Source organism: Heterodontus francisci, chromosome 8 (genome assembly GCF_036365525.1).
Source record: "Heterodontus francisci isolate sHetFra1 chromosome 8, sHetFra1.hap1, whole genome shotgun sequence".
In the NCBI taxonomy this organism is placed as follows: domain Eukaryota; kingdom Metazoa; phylum Chordata; class Chondrichthyes; order Heterodontiformes; family Heterodontidae; genus Heterodontus; species Heterodontus francisci.
This window is the reverse complement of record NC_090378.1, coordinates 118,668,638-118,689,087: the sequence shown is the minus strand read 5'-3', so window position 1 is coordinate 118,689,087 and position 20,450 is coordinate 118,668,638. Positions and strand designations below refer to the sequence as shown.

The following is a 20,450-nucleotide window of genomic DNA, read 5'->3' as shown; positions in this document are numbered from 1 at the left end:
AATGTTCCAATTGGATAAAAAAATGTCTTAAGGACAGAAAACAGTGAGTTGTAGTAAATGGTTGCTTTTCTCAAGGGTCAGTGCTGGGGCTACTGCTTCTTTTGCTATTTATAAATCACTCGGATCTTGGAATAGAATAGAATCTTAAAATTTGCCGATGACACCAAACTTGGAGATGTGGCAAACAGTGAAGATGATATGAACCAGCTGCAACCGGACACAGATAGACTAGCAGAGTGGGCAGACAGGTGACAGATAGAATTTAATACTGCCAAATGTGAGGTGATGCATTTTGGCAGAAGGAATGGGGAGAGGCAACAGAGACTTAATGGCACAATAATAAAGAGTGTGCAGGAGCAGAGGGACCTGGGGGTGCATGTGCATCAGATCTTTAAAGAAGGCAGGACATATTGATAGAGTGGTTTATCAAGCATATGAGATCTTGGGCTTCATAAATAGAGGCATTAAGTACAAAAGCAGGGAAGTTATGCTGAACCTTTAGAAAGCTCTGGTTAGGCCCCAACTGAGTACTGTATCCAGTTGCAGTCACCACACTTCAGAAAGGATGCGAGGGTCCTTGAGAGGGTGCAGAGGAAATTTACCAGAATGGGTTCAGGAGTGAGGGATTTTAGTTACACGGTTAGATTGAAAAAGCTGGGTTTGTTCTCCTTAGAACAAAAGAGATGGAGGGGAGATTAAATAGAAGTGTGCAAGATTGTGACAGGCTTAGATAATTTAGACAAGGAAAAACTCTTCTCACTAGCTAATGGTACAAGGTCTAGGGGACACAGATTGAAGGTTGTGGGCAAGAGATGCAGGAGAAATATTTATTTATTTAGAGATACAGCACTGAAACAGGCCCTTCGGCCCACCAAGTCTGTGCCAACCATCAACCACCCATTTATACTAATCCTACATTAATCCAATATTCCTACCACATCCCCACCTTCCTTCAATTCCCCTACCACCTACCTATACTAGGGGCAATTTATAATGGCCAATTTACCTATCAACCTGCAAGTCTTTGGCTGTGGGAGGAAACCGGAGCACCTGGCGAAAACCCACGCGGTCACAGGGAGAACTTGCAAACTCCGCACAGGCAGTACCCAGAATTGAATCCGGGTCGCTGGAACTATGAGGCTGCGGTGCTAACCACTGCGCCACAGTGCTGCCCTTGGGTTGTCACACACTTGGATTGGGTTCCTCGTGACATGATGTTGTTTTTAATCTGATCATCTCTTCCCTTGGATGTGTGTATCTTTCCCCTCTCGCAATCCCACAATGGCTCAGTGCATGCCACAATGTGAAATCTTTGCATGGTGTGATCCTCTCAAGAGAAACGCTTGCCCATTAAGGCATCCCGGGTCTCTCTTGCTCTTAATTCCAGAGGACATCCTGCTTCCTCTCCCCTTCCATCTTGTGAGTGTTGCCCATTGTCCTCATCAGGAACTCCATCTTCATCTGATGACACCTCACGGTTACCTTGAACCTCCTCAATGGTGTTTCCCCTTTCCATCGCCAGGTTACGCCGGGTACAGCAAACGACAATAATCCTGGATACCCGTGCTGGCGTGTACTGCAATGCTCCTCCTGAGCGGTCCAGATACCTAAATCTCATCTGGAGCTAGAGGAAGAATGTTTTGATGCAGGGCGAATATGAGGAAGAACGTTTGGATGCAGGGGGAATATGAGGAAGAACGTTTTTACACAGCGGGTGGAAATGACCTGGAACTCAATACTCACAATGGTGGTGGAAACGGAGACAATTAATGACTTCAAGAGGAAGCTGGATGGCCTCTTGTTGGAAACAGACTTGCAGGGCTCTGGGGATCGAGCTGCAGAATAGGACTGACTGGATAATTCCACGGAGAGCTGGCATGGACTCAATGGGCAGAATGGCCTCCTTCTGTACTGTAAATGACTCTATTGAGTCTAAACGACTGAGATTTTATCCAGGCAACGGGAGTCTCAATGTGTGGAAAAAGTGACACCGAGAACCCTGCATTGCTTCTTCTATGGGAGGCCCACTGAAACCAGGGCCAATTAGGCACTTAAGTGGACTGTGGAGTGCATTCCACGGGATCAAGGACCCCGGCGACAGACCTCCTGCCCTGTGGGAACTGCCGGCCAATCAGAGGCCGTCAGCTCTTTCACGGAGCAGCGCCGCCGCGGAGGCAGTGGTTGTTGCCGGTGCAGCACCTACCTGAGGCCCAGAAGTGGCGTGGACCCAGTCCACAAGTAGGTCAAGCCCGGAAGAGTCTCAGTGTGTGGGGGTCACGGGGAACTGGGTGTTCAGGGAGGTTCGGTAGCAAAAATAGAGTTGTGGATCTCAGCAAGCCCCCCGCTTCTCGATGCCAAGTCCCTTGTTTAGTCAGTAAGTGCCTTTTAACAAGGGATCCCCACCTCTCGAACTGGAAAGCAACCTGCATGTGTTTTTGTGTCATGCTTCCCGCACACAACAGGGCCACGTGGCGCACGGCTAATTGCGGCAGTGGTGGAATGAGGCCCTTAATTGGCATGGATTTCCCAGTTAAGGGCCTCAATTGGAGGCGGGGCAGGTAGGCCATTCACAGGCCTCTGCACCCCAGAAATAATTTTGGCGGAGACAGGAAGGTGGAAGGCTCCTCTCTCCCCACCTCTAACCCCACCACGGGGGTGAGCATAAATCTCACCCCATGTCTGTATGACAGCATTTAAATAAATGACATGATCTTCTGTTTTAATGATGTTGGTGGAGGGATAAATATTGGCCAGAACACGTGTGAGGAGACCCCAGATCTTCTTTGAATAGTGCCATGAGATCTTTTACATCCAAGTGGGCAGATAGGGTCTCATTTCAAAGTCTTATTTGAAAGACTGCACCTCTGACAGTGCAGCACCCACTGGGCACTGCACTGAAATGTTAGTCGAGATTCTATGTTCAAGTGTCTGAGTGGAACTTGAATTCATGGCCTTCTGACTCAGGATGAGAATGCTGCCACTGAGCTCAGACTCACCTAAGTTCAGAACCCATGCAATTAACCATTTTAATATGAATCGAGGTCATCTACCCATTATACAATCAGAAATGAAATGATTGCTAAAAAAAACCATGTTCTACTTGTTGCGAGATGAGGCAGGAACAAAAATGAAAAAATGATAAAAAGCTTAAAACAAAAGACATGTAATGGAAAACTGTTGGTGTGGAAAGCACAGCAACCCCTAATAACAATCTGGCAGCAACTTTGTGACAACCATTGTTATGAGCGCTACCATTTTTTGTTAAATTTTGAAGATTTGTGTTTTAAAAACTGAAAAAAAATTCCATAGATGGAATTTGTGTTTTTTGTAAAAAGAGGTCAACAAAACAGTTACTGGAAGGCACCTGTTTTCAGACAAAGGGCCTGTTTCAGTGCTGTATCTCTCTGTGACTCTATGACTCTCAATGAGTAACTAATTACAGAACAGCAACAGCCAAATTAGCTAATGACTTCTGAATAGTCACTTGAAATAAAGTGAAGCATCAACTAATGATTTACTGTAAGGATCTGCAATTCTGAGGGAATAATTGATTAGCCCCACTGGCTGTTTTCCAGTCCTTGCAGTTTGATCCACAGAAATAAGCGTAAATAGTAAACCAGTTGTTTGGCACAGATGGGATGATGCAAACAAAATGATAATTTAGCACTTTAAATCCCTCATGCTGACATTAGTAGGCATTAAATGGTACAAAGGAACAAGAACAGTGAGTTTGCAATCTCATATTGCAAATCAAATACACTAGACTGTACATTGTGGTTCTTAGAGCGTGACAACAATGAAGCCACATTAGCCTACATAAACCACATATAAAAACCATATAGTAATAGTGAGAGAAGTTTACCAGGCAGTGAATGAAGTGTTTCCCTTCTCTTTCTTGGTTTCTATATAACATATGGTCAAGGCAGCCATGTATCACACCACAGAGTGTGTGAATGTCATATTGCACCAAGGAATCATACAAGAGTAGGGAAATTTGATAATAGACAAACTTAAAGACTTCGTATCTGAATGCATAAAGCATTTGGAATAAAATGGATGAGTTAACAGCACAAATAGAGATGAATGGGTATGATTTAGTGGCAATTACTGAGACGTGGTTGCAGGGAAATCAGGTTTGGGAATTGAATATCCAAGGGTACTCAGTATTTCGGAAGGATAGGCAGAAAGGAAAAGGAAGCGGAGTAGCTTTGTTAGTAAAGGAAGAGATCAGTGCTGTTGTGAGAAATGATATAGGAACTGGAGATCAAGACATAGAACCAGTCTGGGCAGAAATAAGAAATATCAAGGGAAAGAAGTCCCTGGTGGGAGTAATCTATAGGTCCCCAAACAGTAGTTCCGCAGTGGGGTACAGTATAAACCAGGAAATACTGGGGGCTTGTAAGAAAGGTATGGCAATAATCTTGGGTGATTTTAATATGCATACAGACTGGATTAATCAAATTGGCAAGAGTAGCCTCAAGGGAGAGTTCATTGAATGTATTAGATATTGTTTTCTGGAGCAATATGTTGTGGAACCAACCAGGGAGCAGGCTATTCTAGATTTGGTATTGTGTAATGAGGTGGGATTAATTTATGATCTCATAGTTAAGGATCCTCTAGGGAAGAGTGATCATAGCACGCTAGAATTTCAAATTCAGTTTGAGGGCGAGAAACTGGAGACCCACACTAGTGTTCTGGAGTTAAACAAAGGTAATTACATAGGCATGAGGACAGATTTGGCCCTAGGTGGACTGGGCAGGAAGACTAAAAGGTTGGACAATTGATGAGCAGTGGCAGATGTTTAAGGAGATATTCAATTCCTCCGAACTAAAATGTATTCCATAGAGGAAGAAAGATTTTAAGAGGGGGAAAAACATCCATGGCTCAGCAAGGAAGTTATGGATAACAAAGACAAAAACTAAGGCACACCATATTGAAAAGGCCAGTGGCAGGCTGCAAGATTGGGAAACTTTTAAAGATCAACAAAGGGTTACTAAAAAGATAATAAAAAGAGCGAAGATAAATTATGAAAGAAAACTAGCGCAAAATATAAAAATGGATATCAAAAGCTACTCTGAGTCTATGAAAGGGAAGACAGTAGCTAAAGTGAGTGTTGCTCCTTTGGAGGATTAGACTGCAGAGTTAATAGAGGGGAACACAGAAATGGCAGAGATACAGAATGCAGAGTGGCCACCATTTTCTGCACCCTCCGCCACTCCTGGCAACAGGACAACAATCCAGGCCAAAAAGTTTGAAGCTTTTTTACCTGCACACACACACACACACACACACGCACACACGCACACAGAGACACACAGAGACAGAGAGAGAGACACACACACACAAAAACAGAGATACACACAGACACAGACACACAAACACACACACAAACACAGAGACACACACATACACAGACACACACATACACAGACACACACATACACAGGTTTTCCTTTGTTTAAGAAGGGTAGCAAGGATAATCCAGGAAATTATAGGCCGGTCAGCCTTACATCATCAGTAGGGAAATTATTAGAGAGGATTCTTCGGGACAGGATTTACTCCCATTTGGAAACAAACGAACTTATTAGCGAGAGACAGCATGGTTTTGTGAAGGGGAGGCGTGCCTCACTAATTTGATTGAGTTTTTTGAGGAAGTGACAAAGATGATTGATGAAGGAAGGGCAGTGATGTTATCTATATGGACTTCAGTAAAACCTTTGACAAGGTCCCTCATGGCAGACTGTTTACAAAAGGTGAAGTCACACGGGATCAAAGGTGAGCTGGCAAGATGGATACAGAACTGGCTCAGTCATAGAAGACAGAGGGTACCAGTGGAAGGGTGCTTTTCTGAATGGAGGGATGTGACTAGTGGTGTTCCGCAGGGATCAGTGCTGGGACCTTTGCTGTTTGTAGTATTTATAAATGATTTGGATGAAAATGTAGCTGATCTGATTAGTAAGTTTGCAGACAACACAAAGGTTGGTGGAGTTGCAGATAGTGATGAGGATTGTCAGAGGATATAGCAGGATATAGATCGGTTGGAGACTTGGGCAGAGAAATGGCAGATGGAGTTTAATCCGGATAAATGTGAGGTAATGCATTTTGGAAGGTCTAATGCAGGTGGGAAGTATACAGTAAATGGCAGAACCCTTAGGAGTATTGACAGGCAGAGAGATCTGGGCGTACAGGTCCACAGGTCACTGAAAGTGGCAACGCAGGTGGATAAGGTAGTCAAGAAGGCATACGGCATGCTTGCCTTCATCGGTCGGGGCATAGAGTATAAAAATAGGCAAGTCATGCTGCAGCTGTACAGAACTTTAGTTACGCCACACTTAGAATATTGCGTGCAATTCTGGTCGCCACACGACCAGAAAGACGTGGAGGCTTTGGAGAGGGTACAGAAGAGGTTTACCAGGATGTTGCCTGGTCTGGAGGGCATTAGCTATGAGGAGAGGTTGGATAAACTCGGATTGTTTTCACTGCAACGACGGAGGTAGAGGGGCGACATGATAGAGGTTGACAAAGTTATGATCGGCATGAACAGAGTGGATAGTCAGAATCTTTTTCCCCAGGGTGGAAGAGTCAGTTACTAGGGGACATGGGTTTAAGGTGAGAGGGGCAAAGTTTAGAGGGGATGTGCGAGGCAAGTTCTTTACACAGAGGGTGGTGAGTGCATGGAACTTGCTGCCGGGGGAGGTGGTGGAAGCAGGTCCGATAGCGACGTTTAAGAGGCATCTTGACAAATACATGAATCGGATGGGAATAGAGGGATACGGTCCCCGGAAATGCAGAAGGTTTTAGTTGAGGCAGGCATCAAGATTGGCGCAGGCTTGGAGGGCCAAATGGCCTGTTCCTGTGCTGTACTGTTCTTTGTTCTAAACACACACACACAGACAGACACAGACGGACACACAAATAAAGACACACACACACACACACACAAAGACACACAAACAGACACAAACACAGAGACACACACATGGACACAAACACGGACACAAACACACACACAAACACGGCTCTATGTTACCTTGTACATAAAAACATATCTGATTACTGCAGTGAAGCTTCAAACATGAATTCCCAAAGATAAAGTAGCAAGGTGGAGTTCTTTTTTGCTGCTGCTGACCCACCTGACAATAGATTAAATTTCAGACAAAGTGGAACGTAGATCTGATTTTCATTCAAATCGTTCAAATATTTAATTTCCATCACGTAGGCTCACAACTAAGTGCTAAATCCTTTCATTTTAATACATGTTTTCTTTCGGAGTCTTTCCTGACAATGCAGAGCATGCGCACAGCGATCGCTGACGTCATCAGTGCATCTGAACATTTGCCAGCTTGCCAGGATGAATCTGCACATGCACACGGTGACGTCACCACCAATAACAACAGACGCATTGCCTCACCCCCTCAATGGCTGCAATCACTGCCTCCATTCATCCCAACAGTATCCCACTTCAGCCGCTCGCTCCCCGCTAGTGCCCCCCCGACCCCCACCCCGAGCGCTCGCTGCCCGCTATCACCCCCCCGACCCCCACTCCGACCGCTCGCTCCCCGCTACCACCCCCCGACCCCGCTCCCCGACCGCTCGCACCCCGCTACCACCCTCCGACCCCGCACCCTGACCTCTCGCTCCCTGCTATCACCCCTCCACCCCGCTCCCCCACCGCTCGCTCCCTGCTATCACCCCTCCACCCCGCACCCCGACCGCTCACTCCCCGCTACCACCCCCCGACCCCGCACCCTGACCGCTCGCTCCCTGCTATCACCCCTCCACCCCGCTCCCCCACCGCTCGCTCCCTGCTATCACCCCTCCACCCCGCACCCCGACCGCTCACTCCCCGCTACCACCCCCCGACCCCGCACCCTGACCGCTCGCTCCCTGCTATCACCCCTCCACCCCGCACCCCGACCGCTCGCTCCCCGCTACCACCCTCCGACCCCGCACCCTGACCGCTCGCTCCCTGCTATCACCCCTCCACCCCGCTCCCCCACCGCTCGCTCCCTGCTATCACCCCTCCACCCCGCACCCCGACCGCTCACTCCCTGCTATCACCCCTCCACCCCGCTCCCCCACCGCTCGCTCCCTGCTATCATCTCTCTGCCGTCGGCCAGTCGCTCTCTGCGGCACCACTGAAGAAGTGGTGGGCATCAGGTTGCTGACGGAGTAAGTAGCGAGGCATGGAACGGGTAGCTGAGGGGAGGCAGCGGCGAGACAGGGAAGGAGTAGCTGAGGGGAGGCAGTGGCGAGGCAGGGAGCAGGTAGCCGACGGGAGGCAGTGGCGAGGCAGGGAGCAGGTAGCTGAGGGGAAGCAGTGGCGAGGCAGGGAGCAGGTAGCTGAGGGAGGCAGTGGTGAGGCAGAGAGGGAGTAGCTGAGGGGAGGCAGCGGCGAGGCAGGGAGGGAGTAGCTGAGGGGAGGCAGTAGCGAGGCAGGGAGCGGGTAGCTGAGGGGAGGCAGTGGCGAGGCAGGGAGCAGGTTGCTGAGGGGAGGCAGTGGCGAGGCAGGGAGGGAGTAGCTGAGGGGAGGCAGTGGCGAGGCAGGGAGGGAGTAGCTGAGGGGAGGCAGTGGCGAGACAGGGAGCAGGTAGCCGACGGGAGGCAGTGGCGAGGCAGGGAGGGAGTAGCTGAGGGGAGGCAAAGGCGAGGCAGGGAGCAGGTAGCTGAGGGAAGGCAGTGGCGAGGCAGGGAGCAGGGAGCTGAGCGGAGGCAGTGGCGAGACAGGGAGGGAGTATCTGAGGGGAGGCAACGGCGAGGCAGGGAGCAGGTAGCTGAGGGGAGGCAGTGGCGAGGCAGGGAGCAGGTAGCTGAGGGGAGGCAGCGGCAAGGCAGGGAGGGAGTAGCTGTGGGGAGGCAGCGGCGAGGCAGTGAGGGAGTAGCTGAGGGGAGGCAACGGCGAGGCAGGGAGCAGGTAGCTGAGGGGATGCAATGGCGAGGCAGGGAGGGAGGAGCTGAGGGGAGGCAGCGGCGAGACAGGGAGCGGGTAGCTGAGGGGAGGCAACGGCGAGGCAGGGATCAAGTGGCTGAGGGGAGGCAACGGCGAGGCAGGGAGCAAGTGGCTGAGGGGACGCAGATGCGACGCAGGGAGGGGGTAGCTGAGTGCAGACAGCGGCGAGGCAGGGAGGGGGTAGCTGAGGTGAGGCAATGGTGAGGCGGGGAGCAAGTGGCTGAGGGTAGCCAACGGCGATGCAGGGAGGGGGTAGCTGAGGGGAGGCAGTGGCGAGGCAGGGAGCGGATAGCTCGGGGCAGCAATGGTGAGGCGGGGAGCAAGTGGCTGAGGGGAGGCAGTGGCGAGGCAGGGAGCAAGTGGCTGAGGGGCGGCAGCGGCGATGCAGGGAGCACGTGGCTGAGGGGAGGCAGGGAGCGGGTAGCTGAGAGGAGGCAGCAGCAAGGCAGGGAGGGGGTAGCTGAGGGGAGGCAGTGGCGAGGCAGGTAGTGAGCAGTGAGGAGACGGGTGCAGAATGGAGCGACGAAGAGAAGTGCAATGGTGGGAGGGAGTGGGATACTGTTGGGGATGTGATGGAGGTGGTGACTACAGACACTGATAGAGTTTGGGTTTAATTTTTTGTGACAATTGAGCAGAGGCATTTTTATTACTGGCAGCTGTCTGAGACATCACAGATAGTGACGTTTCAGTTGATGAGGCTGCATTTGTACATGTGCCAGTACTACACCACCTGGTGGTTCTGTTGTCAATAAACGCAGCCTTTTTCTTTTCCCTCTTCTACATACAATTTTGAAAAGGTGGAATCTAACCACGGTGCATAAATTGCAATCAATGGATACTGGGAGAGGAATAACACATAGAAATCACTAGACATGAAAAGACCTCGGCCCTTTTGGTTCACCTTCTACCATCCCAATAATCATATGATACAATGATAATGCAGTTGTTGACGAGACATAGTGTTCAATCTCTATCAATTAGTCTACAACAGATGTCGGTATGAGGTGAGGAAACCCCAGTGTTGGAGCGATTTGAGTCCAAAGTCACTTGTTCTTCCCAATTATGCTGCACTTATCACATGCCTCAAATTATTCAAACTGTACCAACCACCAAATCTTCCCAAGACAGTAAAACAATAATGGCTACACATCAAAAGGCTCCATTCACGGTGCAGCTGTTGCACATCATGTCTGTTCACTGATCCTATAATAAAGGATGCTGTCCTCTGAAGTAACCAGATGAAGTGTCTCCTCTGCTTATTATGTGATACTTACAGGCTGAGGCACTTGACCACACTTTCTGTCCTTTGGTGATGATGGACTGCTGTCGGGGGCTGCCTCTATTTCACGGGACACATTATAGCTGCAGGATGGCAGATAAGCACATTTCAGACGAGGTGCAACTAAAAATAAACAATGTTCTCGTTTAATGTTCTTGTCATTTTTGAGAATTCATTTTTCACACTAATGATTATTTTACTTCCAAAAGGCACTTATTTTTCAGGCAAGAGAATAATTCATATTACTTTGATTAATGATTGACAGGTGCAACAACCAGAATGGTTCTCACTATTGCAGCCACAATCTTTTCTGCTGTGTGAAAAGCAGCAAGAGAAGTATGTAACTCCACGTGTCAGACATTCTCAGAGGGCAGCCGCCATCACCCTTCACAGCTTTTTTGCAGGACACACTGAAGGGAGCAGAAATATGGTGCAACCTGTACATTGGATGGAGGAAAGTTAATAAGCACTGGGCTTATAGAAAGTGTACTGGTTAGAATTGGAAGTTGAACTTCCAGTGCTTAGAGTGATAGAAAAAGTTGCAGATTCACAACAAACAAAGCAAGCACCTGGCGTCAACTGCACTGCTATGAGAATGCACACAGCTGGGAATGGACATTTCACAAGGAATGAAAGAAAGAGGAGGATCAGTCACCTCAGGTGGAGAACACTCAACATGCTAGGTCCAGTGATACTAAAATGAGAGAGTGGGTCCTGTTAACCAGCAGTAAAGAGAAGACAAAACATAGGAGCAAGAGTTAATGTTAAATGGCTCTGGAATCTTCAGTGCAATTCACTGAAAATCAGCCAAAACATCTTAGAATTTGAAGTGCAACTTATGTTCAGTGCAAACTGAGTTTCTGTGATGCTTTGCGCTAGTTTAAATATCATACTCGAAGCTGGCCCCACCCACAAAACTGACCATGTCCCCAGATCAAATTAATCATCATTGTGGGTACCCGCTAGTCAAGTGGATTTGTGGCCCAAGGAGGTGCTTAAAATTAAGCCCTTTTTTAAACAAAAAGACGCAAGAATACTTAACAGGCACATCTCAAAAACTCTTTTCCCATTTACTAAGAAACCACCGTCTGCAAACGAACGTAGCAAGTAAATAGTTTGTATTGTTTTTGTCCTGCTAGGTCTCCACCTGCCAAGAATGAGGCACATTAATTTTGTCATGAACATTGATTTTAAACTGTTACTGGAGTGAAGAAAGGACTTGTTAAACAGATCAGTTGTGGCTGGAAAAGATATTTGCATATTAACAGATGATGATTGAAGAACAAAGCACTGACACATTCAACCCACAATGGACCTTGCTCACCAGGTATTGTCTGTAAGAGGAGCATTCCAGGCCCTGCTAAGATGATACAATCCACAGAGCCAAGGCATGGTCAGACCAGTTAGTCACATGACTAACCTCCTTGGCAACCTGGGGTTTTCTGAATTGTACATACAGTTTGAACTGAGTGCGTCTGTATGCTCTTGGACTGAGAAGATCTCTCCTGTCTGCCTGCTCCCATCTCTTTCTCACAAGCCTCAGAATCCACTGAGGACACATGAACCCCAGGAGACAAAAGTCTCCGACAGTGAATAAGGTACAAGAAGAATACTGGGCCCTAACAAAAAGCAAGATCTACCTACAATCAAGGACTCTACAGTGAGCTCGAAGAACCGTAACAAAAACTCTTCAGATATTGTCTCAAACTTTTACACTTTATTTTTCTTCTGCTCTTTTCTGTCTCTATTAGCATGTGTGTATCGCGTATGCACGCTAGTGTGGGTGCATCATGTATCTGTAGGCGTTAACCGAATTAGAGTTTAAGTTTAATAAATTTCAACTTTTCTTCTTTAAACCTAAGAAAGCCTGTTTGTGCTGGTTTCTTTGCCTTATAATTAGAAAGTGGTGAACAAGAATTCACCGGCGGTGGGGGGGGGGGGGGGGCGGCGGGTGGGAGGAGAAAAACAGTGTGTTTAAAATTGAACCCTGTTACAGTAAGACCAGGTGAAGGCTGAGAGGGACCCCGAGACACCTTTCTCACCTGGTCGTAACATTTTTTAAAGTAATTTTTAGTTCTTTAAACTCTGCTTACTCACAGGTGGTGGACTAGCCACTGATTAAAATGTTTAATTTTTGTAATACATCCATTTTCAGCTGTATTAATAAAACTGCACCATATTATCACTAGATCAAGGAATATTTTTTCAGGCAAACCTATTTTTAAAATTACTTTCAAAAAAGCTGATCAACTGTGTTGGGCTATTGCAAATTTTATGTTTGTGATATGCGAAAACATATTTGCATATCAAATCTGAAGCATTGCTTTTGAGAGGAAAAGAAATACTTCTCAAAAACTGCTGAAATTTACATCTGGATTATCAATTGTGCCCAAAGTGGAAACTCTGGGCCAGGTTTTCAAAATGGGCTCTCTGTATCATTCTCTCAGTAAGTCTTTGTATTTCTCCTGTATTTGTTGACTTATTATTATGATGTGTTAAATAGGCAGATATCCATTCACCAAAATGAGGAAGCTGATGACAGTCTCTGATCCACAACTTGTTTATTGCCAATTCATAGTTCAGTCCAAATATCAGTTCCCACTCTTCGAGTCATAGAGGAATAGGGTTATACAGCACAGAAACAGGCCCTTTGGCCCATCGTGTCTGTGCCGGCCATCAAGCACCTACTATTCTAATCCCATTTTCCAGCACTTGGCCCTAGCCAGGAATGCTATGGCGTTTCAAGTGCTCATATAAATACTTCCTAAATGTTGTGAGGGTTCCTGCCTCTACCACCTCTTCAGGCAGTGCATTCCAGATTCCAACCACCCTATGAGTGAATTTTTTTTTCTCAAATCCCTTCTAAACCTCCTGCCCCTTACCTTAAATCTATGCCCCCTGGTAATTGACCCCTCCACTAAGGGAAAAAGTTTCTTCCTAGCTAACCTATCAGTGCCCTTCATAATTTTGCGTACCTCAATCATGTCCCCCCTCAGCCTTCTCTGCTCTAAGGAAAACAACCCTAGCCTTTTCAGTCTCTCTCCATAGCTGAAATGCTCCAGCCCAGGCAACATCCTGGTAAATTTCCTCTGCATCCGCTCCAGAGCAATCACATCCTTCCTATAGTGTGGTGCCCAGAACTGGACACAGTACTCCAGTTGTGGCCGAACTCACGTTTTATAAAGCTTCCCGATTTGTACCAGTGTTCCCCACTAAGCTTTTTTATGTATTTATCGTCATCTAGAAAATGACAGAGGCATATCCAAAGAATATCTTGCACCACCCCCCTCCATATCCTCCATTTTAGTGTAAGAGTCAAAAAGGTATTCACCCAAGTGGTGATCTGAACAATCTGATTTCAAACTTCTTGCGTGACCAGATTCCACATTCCCTATTTTGTAATGTCTGCCCCCAGCCCATGCTGAAATGTCTGGCTTCATTTGCTATTGCCTTTGGCATCTCCTCAATTTTCCTTGTATCCCCATCGACTCTCCTTCCCCATATCTATGTGTATCTATCTATCTCTTATCACCACTAGCTTGATCAGATTCAAAGTTGGTGTTCCGAAGGCTGCTGTAATTTGAATCCCTAAGCTCTAACCAAACGAGAGTTTTTCAAGAAGTTTGAAACAATCTTTCCACTCAAGAAATCCAAATGAGTGACCTTTTCCACGATTGGAAGGAAAGTATTTTAAATACTACCAATTATTAGTAAATAAGTGAATACGTTGATTTTGCTTTGAATTTGTAACATTGTATTCTTTCTTTCACACTCTCTCCCTCTAATTTTCAACCATTAAAATGTATCTCTCTTATCTTGATTAAATTTTATATGTGGAATGCTTTGGTCTAGATTTCCATGTTTTATACAATTTCTCGACTAACTCTTTGTCCAGAGGCAACTCCCCAACTGGGCAAAAACCCAGCCCTCAAATTCATAACTATGATGAGTATCACCTGCTCCCTATTAACACTGAAATGAGACCCGTTTCATTAAAGGGACCAGCATTTTCAATCTTGTCATGGTGTGTGTTACAATATACTAATAAAACCCATTTTGATACAACGATAGAACTCTTGTGATGGGTTGTGAGCACTATCCTGCTCAGTCAGATTCCATTACAAAATTATTTGAAATCAGGGAACGGGAAGAGAATAATTGTACTGACAGGCTCACAAACATTGAACAGCCATTAAAATCATAGAAGATGACACAGACAACACAATATGAACATCCATTCTCGCAATACCACTCACCTTTCTTCATCAGTCAAATATTGTTGATTGTTGAACCACCTAAGAAACTTAGGGACTGGGGTGATGCAGTAGTTGTTACATGTAGACTTTAAAAGTTTAATTTGTGCTATCACCTCAAATTCCTGAAAGAGCATGGAAAGAAACAGTAAAAGTTTAAAAAATACACAAAGCATTGCTACCGCTACACCTAATTGTACTGACAGGCTCACAAACATTGAACAGCCATTAAAATTTTAGAAGATTACATATACAACACTTCATGGTTTGATCAGCACATTCTCACAATACCACTTACCTTTCTTCATCAGTTAAATATTGTTGACTGTGGAACCATTTGAGAAACCTCGGACTGGGCAGATACAGTAGTTGTTACAAGTAGACTGCAACAGTTTAATCTGTGCAAGCACTTCAAACTCCTGAAAGAGCATGGAAAGAAACAGTAAAAGTTTAAAAAATACACAAAGCATTGCTACCGCTACACCTAGTCACTGGTACTTTTAACTCCTGACCAAAAACTACTTGAAATACGTTTTGTTTGCTGGATACTCAATGCACAGTAAATCATGCCTCAAAGTCTCACTGCAGTGGGAAAAAATGGCACAGACGTGGCACCAAAGAGATGAATCTATACAGGTTATCCAAGGTTGCTTTCAGGCTACAATTCCTCTCAAAGCAGTGCCTGAAAGATGAATCGTCTGAAAAAATATTAATCAAACATTCATTTTAGAACAATATCAAACTGATAAAGGACTGGGAGAGAAGAAAATTTATTCAAGATTGCTGCCTTATTTGAAAGAAATTCTGATGAGTAGAAGCTCATCTACAGTTATTGATCCAAGATGTTGCACCAGAGTGAACTTTGTGGACTGCAAGCGGCTAGAATATTCTGAACCACAACACTGCAGTGTTTTCTTTTGATCACTTACGATGGGCCAAAGGGCCTGTTTCTGTGCTGTATAACACTGCGACTCTATGACTTGTGGGTTCTCTGCTACATCTTGTATTCAGTGACAGTTTGACAGGTAAATGGGAAAGACTTTTCCCATCAAACGTTGACAACAGCATGTTACTGTTGGGATATAAAGTGTAAGCCAGTATTCATCAGGCCCATTAAAATATGCACACTTTATAATCATCCACTGCTTAGAGCAGCCATTTGATAGATTTATAGCCCCAATTTTAACCTATTCACCTCACTGGAATCTTACAGGTTTGGGACAGATGCCCATTTTGCATCCCAGTTGATTTTATGATCTATTGAAGTCAAACTGAGCAGGGTGTAAACTGCATCTTACCTGAACCCACTCAATTCCCGGGCTAGGCTAAAATTGGAACTCACGTTACACTTTTAGAAATGAAATTTCACTGCTTTCCACATCGTCAAGTTCTTATCATGTTATCATTTTCAGGTTCTCTGCAGAATGCTGTGACATGAAATGAAATTGCTACAAATATCCTGAACAGTAACCTTGGCAATAAATGCATGTTTGAAAAGTTGGTACCAGCAACATCAGAAATATGAAGGAAAAATGCCCATCACCAGTGATTAACCTAAGAGCTGCACTTGGAATCTCTGATGTGTCATGAATGTAACTGATGTCTATCTTCTGAAGGAAAATACTGTGTGAAATATTGAGAAATTATTCATCCGCTTTCATGATTAATGAAAAACTTGCAGTCGCACCGAGACATAATTCAGTAATAATTTCAATCACGTATCAACACTGGGTACAGGCTGTACCGGCAATAACTGCTGAAAGGTAAATTACATCAAGTTAACAACACAGAAAAAGGCTATTTGGCCAGCTGGTCTGTGTCAATGTTTATATTTCTTCCACCGACTTCATCTGACCTGATCTGAATATCGTTTTATTTCTTTCTCCCACATGCACTTATCTAGCTTCCCCTGAAAGACATCTACGCTATTCATCACAACTACTGCCTGAGGTAACAAGTTCTGCACTCTAACCACTCTCTGTGTAAAGAAGTTTCTCATGAATTCTTTATTGGATTTACTAGTAACTACTTATGGCCCCTAGTTTTGGAATCGCCCCACCCCCCTCACCGATCCCCCCACCACTATCCAAGTGAAAAAGAAAGCCCAATAACATTTAGGGGCATGTTTTCCCCCCACACACAACTTTGAAAGTTTTTCAAAATGTAGTAATTCATACTAACCCTTCGTTTCTTTACAAAATTGTTCAAATCACCCTACAGGAAAGAAACAAGGACAAAAAACATGAATTCGATTTGTAGAAAGGTTGGATTGTACGACAAAATTATGGACTTGAATGGTCAGGAGCAAAATACAACCTTGTAAACTTGGTTCCAAATTAGTATGCGGCCAAAACTCAATCATGTATACAACACCAAAGGTGTAATACATGCACTGCTAAGTCATTATTTCATAAAATAGACTAGGCTTCAAAACGTTTTGGGATATCCTGAGGTCATGAAAGGTGCTATATAAATGCAAGTCTTTCTTTACAATAAAACCTCTGTGATAAGTTCCTCCCGCTAAATGAAGAATTATCACCCTTCCCTGCCACCACCACTCCTGATTAAACTAAACATCAAGCTTTCCCGTTCTCTGAACAGGCATTCTTTTGCATCATAATGCAGATGGTGCAACAAAACCCACCTGTTGAAGGAAGATCAGTTCTGGAAGAGCCATTGTGAATCAGCTCTCCAGAATCCAACTCAAAGTCAACCGCAGTTTAGTTCAGCTCCTCTTTCAGCACATCCGGGACTCTGCTGTCCTTGTCCTGGCTTGCACCGGTTCCTGCTCACCCATCATCTCCTGTGCTCACTGGCCTATATTGGCTTCTGCTCTGACACATCCCTCTATGACCTCCCCCTCCCTATCTCTGTAAACTTCTTCAGTCCTACAACCCTCAGATATCTGTGCTCCTCCAATTCTGGCATCTTGGCCGAGGTATAGAATACAAAAGCAGGGATGTAATGCTGAAACTGTATAAAATGCTGATTAGGCCACAGCAAGAGTATTGCGTACAGTTCTGTTCACCACTGGAAGGACATAGGTGCTCTGGAGAGCGGACAGAGGAGATTTACAAGAATGTTGCCAGGGCTTGAAAGTTGGAGCTCTGAATAAAGATTGCATTGGCTAGGGTTGATGCTGAATGGTGACTTAATTGAGGTGTACAAAATTATAAGGGGCCTAGATAGAGTACACAGGAAGGACCTGTTTCCCCTATTGGAGAGGTCAATTACCAAGGGGCACAGATTTAAGGTGATTGGTAGAAGGATTTGAGGGGACATGAGGAAAATCTTTTTCACCCAGAGTGCATGTCTGGAATTCACTGCCTGGAACAGTGGTTGAGGCAGAAACCCTCAACTCATTTAAAATGTGCCTGATATGCATCTGAAGTGTTGTAACCAGCAAGGCTACGGACCAGGTGCTGGAAGGTGGGATTAGTTTGGGTGGCTGTTTCTGTTTTTGGTCAGCGCACACACGATGGGCTGAATGGCCTCCATCTGTGCCATAATTTTTCTGTGGTTTCTGTGGTTCATTGTGAGCCACACTCTAAGGCCGGACGGGTACCTACCGAGGTAGAAGGTGTGTTCGTGTCCTCGGACCCTGCTGCTTCAGCGTCTGGTCCTTCTTCCGAGGTATGGGATATCAACCGTGCAGCCAGGATCGGTTCTGTTTGGGAAGAGGACATTGTTAGTCTTGATCGAGTACTTTTCATAATTGCAGCAACATTGCATTACAGAACCAACATTCCACAGTGCTCATCTTTAATATTGATTCGATGTTTGCTCACCTTGGACCCCCATGTCAATTTGGCCAAATGAGTGTGGTGGCTGTCGTGGTTCCAGCTGCAGAGTCTCCTCCCCAGCGTCCGTCAGCCTTTGTATTTGTGGTGGACCTCCACCGGTGCGGGATGCCTCCCTCAAATTGTGGGCCCTCTTCGCCTGGAGGAGCAAGGAGGCAGATATTAACAATGGCATTGCAACAGGACGACACGTCAACAGAGCCTGGCTGGTCGCAAAGCTGGGGGGTACTCGGTGTGCACTACTTAGTGAGCCACTCATGTAGATGCCATTGCCCGAAGACCAGACTAGTGTAAGTTCTGTCATACATTGCACCATTCAGGTCGCTTCTTCCCTCCCCACCAAACATCCCTTTCTTTAGCAGTGGTACACATATGCCACTCTGTGTGGGTGCACCCAGATTCAGTGCAGTCCTGATCGACATTGGCACTTACTCTCACGTTTCTTAGCAGGTCATTCATCCTTTTGCGACAGTGCACCCAGTTGCGGCAGATGGCATCATGGCTGGTGAGCTCCTGTGCCACCTCCAGCCAGGCTATCTTGGTCAGGCGGGAGGGCCTCTTCCTGCCATCGCTGCGGAAGAGGGCGTCCGCCTTTCCCGCACAGCCTGGAGGACAGCGGTCAGGGAGCATCACTGTGCGGCACAGTGGTTAGCACCGCAGCCTCACAGCTCCAGCAACCCGGGTTCAATTCTGGGTACTGCCTGTGTGGAGTTTGCAAGTTCTCACTGTATCTGCGTGGGTTTTCTCCGGGTGCTCCGGTTTCCTCCCACAAGCCAAAAGACTTGCAGGTTGGTAGGTAAATTGGCTATTATAAGTTGCCCCCAGTATAGGTAGGTGGTAGGGAAATATAGGGATAGGTGGGGATGTGGTAGGAATATGGGATTAGTGTAGGATTGGTATAAATGGGTTGTTGATGGTCGGTACAGAATCAGTGGGCCGAAGGGCCTGTTTCAGTGCTGTATCTCTAAATTAAACTAAACTAAAACTAAACCATGGTGCCACCCTGGCATGCCCCTCTCTCTCCATTCAGATCTTGAATTGCAGCAGTCTCATTTCCAGGGACTCTCTGTGGGTACAGGCATAGCTGCTGTACTGTCTGTCCTTTAAATAAAGCCCCAGCACATCACTCTCAGCTGTGCCGGCTTCCTCCAATAAAGTGCCGGCTGTCCCACCCTACCCCACATAATCTGGGGAGAGCTTCGCGTGGCCTCTATGGTAATGAGATCCCACGCGCTAATAAAATTCAGCCCAATGTGATTTTTAAAAGTCTTTAACCCTAAGCGTTTTAATGGTCAAATGAACAGACAAACAACAGGCTTTCTTATAGGATTAAAAGACAGATAAATATTTCTTAAACAATACAGAAAATTTGCAAATTCACCCAGTTGCACACACACATGCATGCACACACACAAGAAAAAAATAGAGATTAAAGGATAGTATGCACTTAAGTCCGATTGTTTAAGAGTTAACTGTGAACCATTGATGGTTTTCCTGGGAGGAAATTTTAAAAGGTGCATGCCTGGGTTTTCTTTTCCCGCTTTACTGAATTTGGAACGTGGAAAGATTCATGTGATCGGATGTTTTACTGCAGAATCCTTTGGTTAAAACTCAGTCAAAGTTCGGTGATGAAAATCCTCTTACAATTTCTTAAATGGGGAGTTTTCAAGGTCACCTTCAGTCTCTACCTCTGTGTTTGAAAGATGGTAATTTGGCAGGGTCTTCTTGGTTGGAACAGATATCTCTCAGCCTCCTGGCTGCTGGCTTTCTGTCTCCTGCTCTCTGGATTTCTGCACATAAAAGTGTCTTTTTGAAAAAAAAAATCAGGCTTGGTTTCTTTCAGGCGACTAAAACTGGTCTCCCCTGTTGTATTCGTATAATGTCTCTGAATGTGTGGTCATTGCTCGGCAATGGCGTTTGAATGTTGCCCCTTTTGATAAAGTGGTGGTATTTCACATTTATTATCTTGGCTTGGAGTTTGGAGTCTCTCTGTCCGTGAAGTCATGGTCAACCCAATCCTTGAAGATAGGGGCCATTAACATCGAATAGACAGTTTGAATTTCAATATGCTTTCTCCAGGCTGGTCCAGACATGATGATGGCTTCCGTCACCAGCAGTCAGTGTATATTCTCAGTACAGGGGAGGTCACGTGACCTCTTATTCCATTT

At 45.8% G+C, this 20,450-nt stretch overlaps 1 protein-coding gene across 1 annotated transcript in view; it reads right to left on the bottom strand.

Moving 5' to 3' along the window:
• Window positions 1–14,817: 14,817 nt before the first annotated feature.
• Window positions 14,818–20,450, bottom strand: part of LOC137372595 (centrosome-associated protein 350-like) — a 65,016-nt gene continuing 59,383 nt past the window's right edge. The window contains exons 6-9 of the mRNA XM_068036535.1: window positions 18,271–18,421; window positions 18,052–18,149; window positions 16,664–16,696; window positions 14,818–14,901 (exon numbers count right to left, since the gene is read on the bottom strand). Of these exons, the coding sequence (XP_067892636.1) occupies window positions 18,400–18,421 (22 nt within the window). The 3' untranslated portion in view covers window positions 14,818–14,901; window positions 16,664–16,696; window positions 18,052–18,149; window positions 18,271–18,399. The remainder of the gene's footprint in view (window positions 14,902–16,663; window positions 16,697–18,051; window positions 18,150–18,270; window positions 18,422–20,450) is intronic.